Here is an 8,343-nt window from a genome sequence, read left to right as displayed (position 1 = left end):
ATAGTAATGATGTTTGCATCTGTAAGTGCCTTTGAAGGCTCATATTTATTAATCTCAGGGTTTCGTGACAGGTAAGTGACTGAAATGAGCCAATATCACCTTTTTCACTTAGTATTAGTTGTTTTGTGACTTTATTAAGACCGATGCTTTGTGTGGTGGTGAGCAAATGGAGAAACACTAGACAGTAAGGAAAAAAATAAAGTCAATGCTTTATTTACCTCAGCTATGTCACATATGACCACATTTAAGAAAGAATTACCAAAAAAAACACAAGTGAATCTAAAGGATCCAACACTGGTTTTGATTGTGTGTGCGTTGAAATGTAAGGCTGGTGAGACACGTGTACTCATTAAGTGTTGTTTGAGCAACCAAGTCATCTGGAAAAAAACAAAAATAAAAACATCAAGAGAATGTCTGAACACTTACATTTCTGCTAATAAACAGGAACGGTTGTAAACCTACAGAATAACTAAAGTTGACTGCATGTTTTATTCTTCAAAATACTTTATTTTTCTTCCTTCCACCAAAACAATAGAGAATTATGTATATATATCTACAGCCTGATTTATATTCCCGGGGCAGTTTTGGCATCGCTTTCCTCAGTTTCTGGGTTCAGATAGCTCAGCAGTTTCATCATCGCCTCATTCTCTAAGCCTTGCATTTGAGCGTTACTGCCCCTGTCGTCACCCTCAGACAGTTTCTTTTCCTTTGGGCTATTATCTGAATCCATTTGATCAAAATATTCCTCCATGGCCTTTTCAAAAGAGCCTGTTGTGCTCTGGCCAGCTTCCTCCCGCTTTTGACTCGCCTTGTTGTTCCTGTACGCAGGTTTGGGATACTGTGCCAGCATCTGAGCAGCTAGATATGCTGCCAGTTCATCCTCATCCACGGTGTCATCGTAGTCATCTTTGAAAGTGCTGGGAAGGCGCCTTTGCGTGGGAGTGGATTCCCCAAACACTCCCGTAGGCTGACTGTGAAGTCGTGACAGTGAGCCTCTGTGGTGCTTCTGCTTCCTGATGGGATTCTCCGCAGCTCCCAGCCCCAGGATTTTAAGGATCTCTTCCGTTCTTAGCTCCTCTGGGGTCTTTTGTGGATAAGGCAGCCGTCTGTTGTAGAATTTTTCCTGAGGAATGGTGTTTATCTTCTTTGAGGATATCTTAGAGAGCGTAGTTTCTCCTCTGGCTAAACCATTGCTCTTTTGCGACTTGTCCTGATTCGTCAAGTCTCCTGTTTTCAGAATGTCCAACAGGTCTTCGGGTGGGATCTGGTATTTTTGGGAGATCTGAATGAGTTTGTAGATGACCCGTGGATCTATGTTATCTCTGTACTGACTCTGAGCCACCATCCTCACCGCCCTCTCTCTTTCCTCTTCCTCCTCTAGCTCTCTTTTCTGCTCTTCCTCTTCCGTTTTCTCCAGCACCTTCAGGAGGTAGTAGTCCACCAGATTTCCTGCATCATCCAGATCTTTTGACCTTTTAACGGGGTACCCTTCACCATCCTCCTCATCTTCATCCGCATCAGCCCCTTCGTCATTGTTGTCGATGTAATCGAGCCCTCTGTAAGCCTCATATTTATTCTGCCTCTCCTCCTGCTCGTCTTCCTCTTCCTGTCCTTCTAGTGGACCCCAGTCTGTCAGATCCCCTCCTATATCGTCATACGCTGCATTCCTCGCATTAAACAGATCTTCATCTACATCATCCTTCTCCATGTTGTCCTCCTCATCTAAGCGCTTATGTGTGGTCTTTGGGCTGGTCAGCTTGTCAAGTTCATCAAAAACAGACTGCAGCGTGGCTAGGTTCTGAGGTGTGTACTTCTCCTCCACATTCTCATTGGTACGTTTGTATGGGCTGTCATGCTCCAGCCCCTCCTCGTCCTCTTCCTCATCCCCCTCACCTTCCTCCTCATCCTCAAACATTAAGGGCAGCTTCTTGTGAGGCGTGATGCTCTGTTGTTTCTGCTGCACGTACACCCTGTGCTTCATGTCTGTCCTCTCTGCGCTGGGACGAAGCAGAGCAGGCTTGGAGGCCTCCGTCTGCTGGAGCGTGCTGAGCACAGCCTGCAGCAGCTCTTCACTCTTATCCTCCCTTCCTTCCTCGTCCTCCTCTTCCTCATCTTTGCTCTGTGTAGGGTTGGAAGCAAGCCTCACCATGGCACGCAGCTTCTCAGCATCATCCATGTGGCCAGCATCGGCAGCTGGAGTGAGAGGAGGCTCCACATTGGTTCTTTGACGGAGGCTCTCAATGAACTCCAAGGCTTTCAGCATATCTGTGTTAGGAACCTGGTGGACATTCCTACTCTCTGATTCACTTCCACGAAGTCTATGCGCCCTCAGTGAAGCCCCATGAATGCTGGAGGAACTGAGGAAGAGAAGGAGCAAGAGGAGGTTGGCAAAACAGACAAGGAAAGGTTTGCCTGTGGCAGAGGTCTCAGGGAGTGACGACATGGTGACGCCTGTAGATGAAAGACAAAAGAAGCACATGTCAGCTCTGACCTTTACACGGTTATACCTAACAGGTTCTCAGTGGTTACCGCTCTGGCATTTCTAAAATGCCTTCTGCTGTCATTGTCAATTTAAATGTCTGCTTTGATGATAACAGCGCAAACCACAGTGACATCTTTGGCAACACTGAGTCCATTTGTTTGTCTGTGACAGGGATGACTGGTGCTCTGATGGAAACCAGGTCAAACACCTTGGAATAAATGTGAAATGTCAGGGAAGAAACTATTAAATTACTGTTAGCCTTTTACATCCGCTCTGCTCTGCTGTAGTTAGAATCAGGGAGGGCGTGGGAGCGGTGGTGGGGCTCCCACTAAATATGATTGCCCTCCTAAATGTCATCTACCCCCACCCTTAGTAGGCTACATTTACAGAAGTACTTACAGATTTAAAGATTTTGGCCTCATTCACTCCTATTTCAGACTGTATTCTACTGAATTTGGGAAACAAATACTGCACTTCATACTCCATACCATTTTTTAAATTAACAAAAAATCCTGAAGACAGACAGAAGAGTGAATTGTTTATTTTATTTTATTAACCTGACACATTTCAAGTGTATGTTAATATATTTTTTACAAAGTAAAAATACGTAGTAGCCGTGACTCTGAGTGTAAATCACCGTGCAGGTCAGACACTGTTTGTTTTCCCTCGCTGATATTTGGAGATCACACTGGAATGTGCCGCCTGTTCGCCAGCAGCGGAACAGCAGCGGGAACAGCAGCGCCTTCCAGCTCCCGTCTAAAATCTCATTAGACATCGAATTGCTGCTCTCCGTGAGTCACGGCCCTTGTTGTCAAGGTAACCCGGTAGGGCTGATGTTCCCATGGAATCTCTCCTTTAGCCCGAAAACCTCTGAACAACAATTTTTTTGCATTTTCTGACCTTTTTATTTTTCGAACTTTTAAGTCCGCACATAAATGTCAGCGTTCATTAAATCATACTTACAGAATAATTTTATTTCTTTCATTTCATTTCTCTCACTAAGACAAGAATTGTGTCTCAGTGAGAGAAATAATAAGGACATAGAGAATAACAGAGAATAATAAGAACACGAGAAAAGACCAGAAGTGCTACGGCATCACAAGCACCATATTTACGTCTCCATCGGTTCTTCAGAGCTACATTTAACTTGCTCGAACTTCAGCAAATATTATGGTTAGACTAATGTTTACATTTGCAGCACTAAAAGTTACTCTTAAAAGCCACAGAGGCTCCGAAAATAACCTGGAGCGGCGCGAGAACAAAGACACTCTGCGACCAACACAACCTCTGCTCCTCAACATCTGTAGCGGCGCATCAGGTTGGCAAAAAAACGAAGCTCTTTTTAAACGACTGAAAAGCCCGCTCTCTGTTCGCGGCGAGAAAAGAGAAAAGCGCGTGCGTTAGACGGCATGAGTACAAACAACAGATAGCTCACCTCTGGAGTTCAGTTTCTGCCGACGGTCGGGAGTGAGCTGAGCATCTCTCTGCCTCGCGGTGCGAGTCTGGATTTCAGGACCGCGGAAAGCTCCTCGCGCTATTAGAGGAACCACCTGACTCGTGCGTCAGAGAGCCAGGAGATACGCAACACACCCACGCGCACGAGTTCACTTACATTAAAAACGCCCAGCACGCGCACGCGGGTATTTCATTTGAGGCAGCCAAACAAAAGTGCTTCTGTCTCTAAATACGGACTGAAATTAGTTCGTGCAGCCATCATCACAGCTTATAATAGAGATGCATAAAGCCCCGTATTTATAGGGCTGCCCGGGGTATCACAGAGCGCGACGGTGTTTGAAATTCAGTTTCCTCTGAGAAACCTTATTGTTGTTGTTCAGATGTGGTGGAGGAGGAAGACCAAGCTGTTTACACTAACTCACCTTTTGAGGGTCCATTCACCGTTAAAATCCTAAATGATAGGGACTAAATGAAATCAGAATGTATGAGTTACCGTGTGCCTGCGCTGATTATATAGTGCGCTTATAGTGTGTTTACCAACAGAAAGTGTTGAATGGCTGCTGTCATTGTGTCTCTGCTGCAGCACAGAGGGACGGAGACAGTTAAAAGTCCACCGATGACTCACATACGGACTCCGCCAAAGCCAGAGACGGGCGGGGTGACAGAGGGACTGCGGAGGTGTGTGTGTGTGTGTGTGTGTGTGTGTGTGTGTGTGTGAGAGAGAGAGAGAGAGAGAGAGAGAGAGAGAGAGAGTGCCGTCAACCAGCGTGCACTATGATCTCTATTTATTTTTGGCTGCCTGTCAAATCTTGTCTATTATAAATCTGTGTGTGCGTGTGTGTGTGCAGTGCTTGCAGTTTCATTCATAAATCCACTGCTTTGCTGCGTTTGATTTCAGTTCTGGCTATCCTCCACTGACCGGGCTGTCTGACATTCAGTGGAGCTTTTCTTGTTTTTTCGCTTTGTCACAGCTGCAGTAAAACGGTTCTCTGGGTTTTTCAGCATCCTCACAGTCCTTCCTCACAATGACTCACAAAGCCTGACACAATGTAAACAATTTAATGTGATTTAAAAAGCCCAATTCTTCTTCTTCTTTTCTTTTGGTAAAACATTTGTCAGCACTTCCATTTTCAAGCTTTTCAAAACATTATACAATCTGCTTTAAAACCCTTTTGTGTTTAAAATGTGTATGTACATGGGGTGGGAACTGATGAGTCATACAGCATCTTTTCCCATTCATTAAGGAACTTTAGAGGCTCACTGTTGTCACATTCACAACTTCTAGAAGACACTGTCAGGGCCAAGGGAGTAAAAGAGAACCAGGACAAAAGAGCTAATTTTTATCTCATGCCTCCTTCAGCCTAATTACACCCTCCCTCATGGATAACACGCACACATGCACCCATCCACACACTGTGCCACTTTTGTACTGATAAAGCCCGAGCTGTCTGACTAATTGCTTGTGGTTGTGTCCGTGGAAAGATTACTGGTAAACAGAAACCAATTACAGCTCAGTTCCGCTCCCATTTCCACCGCCTGTCCACTGAAAAAGACAAAGTGCTTTCTCAGGTCAGATGACAAGTTTCTCATTGGCAATTAGAATTTCCTTTTTTTCATACAGCTGTGTTATGTCACACTTTTTCAAAATGGTAATTTATTTATGTCGTTTGTAACGTGGTGAATGTGAAACTTTTTCAAGCACAGGATTGACTTTGCCACACTGACTTCTAGCTCAGGTTGCAGTCTCATTACACATTATGTAAAATAATTGGGCTGAGTCTTTGTTCCAGCCGTCTCTCACAAGGGCGATTAAGTTTATTCTGGCGAACAGAAACTTAAGTGAAGAGGAAGTTTAGAAGGTTCTCTTTTACTTTAGTTTGAATAAAGATGGAAAATAGTAGGCATATAATAATATATTATCACTTCTACTTCTTATTTTTAATTCTTTGATTCTAGTGACTTTACAAAACAGTTCAAAGTGATATTTATTTTTCTTATACTTGACCTTGATGCAGCCCTTCACTTCATTCACTGTCTGAAACAAGCAGCAAGTTGTATCAATTATTTTATTTTATGTTTATTTCTGTAGAGACCACTGCGCTGATTGTAACTAACCAAAAGGATCTTGAGCTGGACATGTTAAGATTATCGCTGGGAGTCACCAGAATGAAAAGGATTAGAAATGAGTACATAAAAGGAATACAGAAGGACAGCTCAGGTTGAGTAGGTTGGAGACAAAGTTAGAGAGGGAATGCTGAGATGGTTTGGACATATGCAGAGGAGGGACATATCAGACAAAGGATATAAAGATGGACTGCCACCAGGCAGGAGGAAAAAAGGAGGATCCCAGAAGAGGTTAATGGATGTAGTGAAGGAGGACATTCAGAGGGGTGGTGTGACAGAGGAGGATGCTGGTTCGGATGAGATGGAGGCAGATGGTCCACTGTGGTGACCCCCTAAAGGGAGCAGCTCAAAGCAGAAGAAAAACAGACAAGCATGTACCATGCAACATACCACAGCATTCATAGCCTAAGCTAGTTAGGTTTTTCTAACTAAAAAAAAAGCCAAAAACAAACCACTTTTCCACAAATGCTGAGTGCACAACATGATTACAACTATTACTGCTGCTTTGGGCAGTAGGTATTTATCGGTATATATAAGGTATTTAATGCTAAAATCTTAAGCTTTCACAAATGTCAAATCCTAAACATTAAAGGTGCATCAAGATATTCAGCTAGATTTTTCAAATGTAACTGAAAGTTTTTAACATTCAGCTAAGCTACTGGGACAGTCTGAGACGTACTATCTTCAAGATTTATATTTTTGGCTGACTCATCGTTGTACCTTTGCAAGTCAAGTCATTTAATAGTTCAGAAGATTAGAAAGAAATCTTGAATGGATGGAGAATTTCTTGTTTATTTGAGCTATTTATTCCTTTAACTCAATGAATGCAGTATATGGCCTTATATATTACATTACACAAGGAAACTACAGAATAACTACAATGTGTAAACTGGACAGTAAAAGACCTGGTGATGCCATCAGGCGTATGGTGGAGTGTAAAAATCAGCAATTAAAGCCAAAATGGAAAAATAAAAAGCTTTAAATTAGATTTCACAGACAGTGGGCAAAACAAAGAACCTCTGTCTGTCAGATTCTTAAATGTTGCTAAATCCTGATTGGTGTACATATGTAAGTTACATCACCTTTTGTAAGCTGAGCCCACCCCCTTCAAACAGTACAACAGGACTTAAACCGCTTCTAGAAATGAACCTAAACTGCTCTAAATGTGGCAAAAATGTTGCATTTACAGGCTCCCGCTGCTCATGTAAACCAAATGACTGAGAAAATGTGTTGAATATAGTAGGTGTGGTGTTTGTGTGTGTGCCTTATAATGTTTGAGGGCACCTCTCTTCTTTTGTGCCTTTCCTTTCTGTGCGTTTGTCTCCTGGCGACTGACCGGCTGCTCTCCATTCATTACTACTGAGGCCAGCAGCCAATAATTCAGCTCCGTAACTCAGGTTTTCAGAAGCTTGGCAGGCACAATGTAGAGAGAGCGAGCGAGAGAGGCAGAGGGAGTGGTTGTGAATGGGACTTTGACGTCAGCCTCCCCTCTCTCCGGTCGATTATGTGTGTATCTGTGTGTGTCTCTGTGTGTGAATAGGTGAGACGCATCAGTTTTTTGGTCTTTATTGAAATGCATGATGTGGCACCAGAGTGTGTTCAGAGTCTCTCCAAGGCATTTTACAACACACCGGGGCAGACATACAAAATGTCCCTCACCACGTGTGTCACCTTTCTCTGAAATGATGGAAACAATGAAGTCATTGGGTTCCTGAAACAGAACGTTTACAGCCTGCACATCTGCCGGGGAGGGTTACAGGAGATTGAATGTGAGCTGCTAAAAAGGGATCAAAGGATGAAAACCCAAACCCTGACATTTTATGAAATGATCTTTTTTTTTGTGGAACAACCATTAAAAGACCCCGAGGTGCTAATTTTGAAGTGCTTCACCTAAAAGCAGCATTTACGTAACGGTCCTCAAATCCATTTTTGTGAAAAGGAGAGCCCGGCTGCCGGTAGGAAAAAAAAAGGTGCTTTATGCATCTATAGACCCATGACTCACTTGTTTACTGATGCTTTGTGCAGACAGTACATCAGAAACAATCAAAGCACTTTGGCCATTCATGAAAATCTAAATGTAATTGGCAGGATCACATGACTGACACATATACAGGCTTAAAAAAGGAAGTAAATGATACAGGATGCAGAAGAGACGTTCAGAGGCACAACTAAGAAGTTTACACAGATATTAACACCAATTGAGGCTTCATCAGTGAAATTTCACATCCCACGTTCATTAATTATTATTAGCTTACATTTCTGTATTGCATTTCAGCCAGTTG

General features: G+C 43.2%; 1 protein-coding gene across 1 annotated transcript; it reads right to left on the bottom strand.

The window, feature by feature from the left end:
- Window positions 1-557: 557 nt before the first annotated feature.
- scg2a (secretogranin II a) lies at window positions 558-4,116 on the bottom strand. Its single transcript, XM_082502265.1, has 2 exons — window positions 3,918-4,116; window positions 558-2,451 (listed from the first exon to the last, which is right to left on the bottom strand). Exon 2 carries the CDS (start codon window positions 2,441-2,443, stop codon window positions 566-568), a length of 1,878 nt encoding a protein of 625 aa, XP_082358391.1. The 5' UTR covers window positions 2,444-2,451; window positions 3,918-4,116; the 3' UTR covers window positions 558-565.
- Between the last annotated feature and the right edge of the window lie 4,227 nt (window positions 4,117-8,343).

Source organism: Aulonocara stuartgranti, assembly GCF_965226115.1.
Source record: "Aulonocara stuartgranti genome assembly, chromosome: 14".
NCBI lineage: Eukaryota > Metazoa > Chordata > Actinopteri > Cichliformes > Cichlidae > Aulonocara > Aulonocara stuartgranti.
The sequence above is the reverse complement of the archived record's forward strand: the minus strand, read 5'-3'. Positions and strand labels throughout refer to the sequence as shown.

What these genes read in the sequence shown, in the direction of transcription:
- scg2a (XM_082502265.1), bottom strand. Translation starts at nt 2,443, where the DNA reads ATGTCGTCACTCCCTGAGACCTCTGCCACAGGCAAACCTTTCCTTGTC.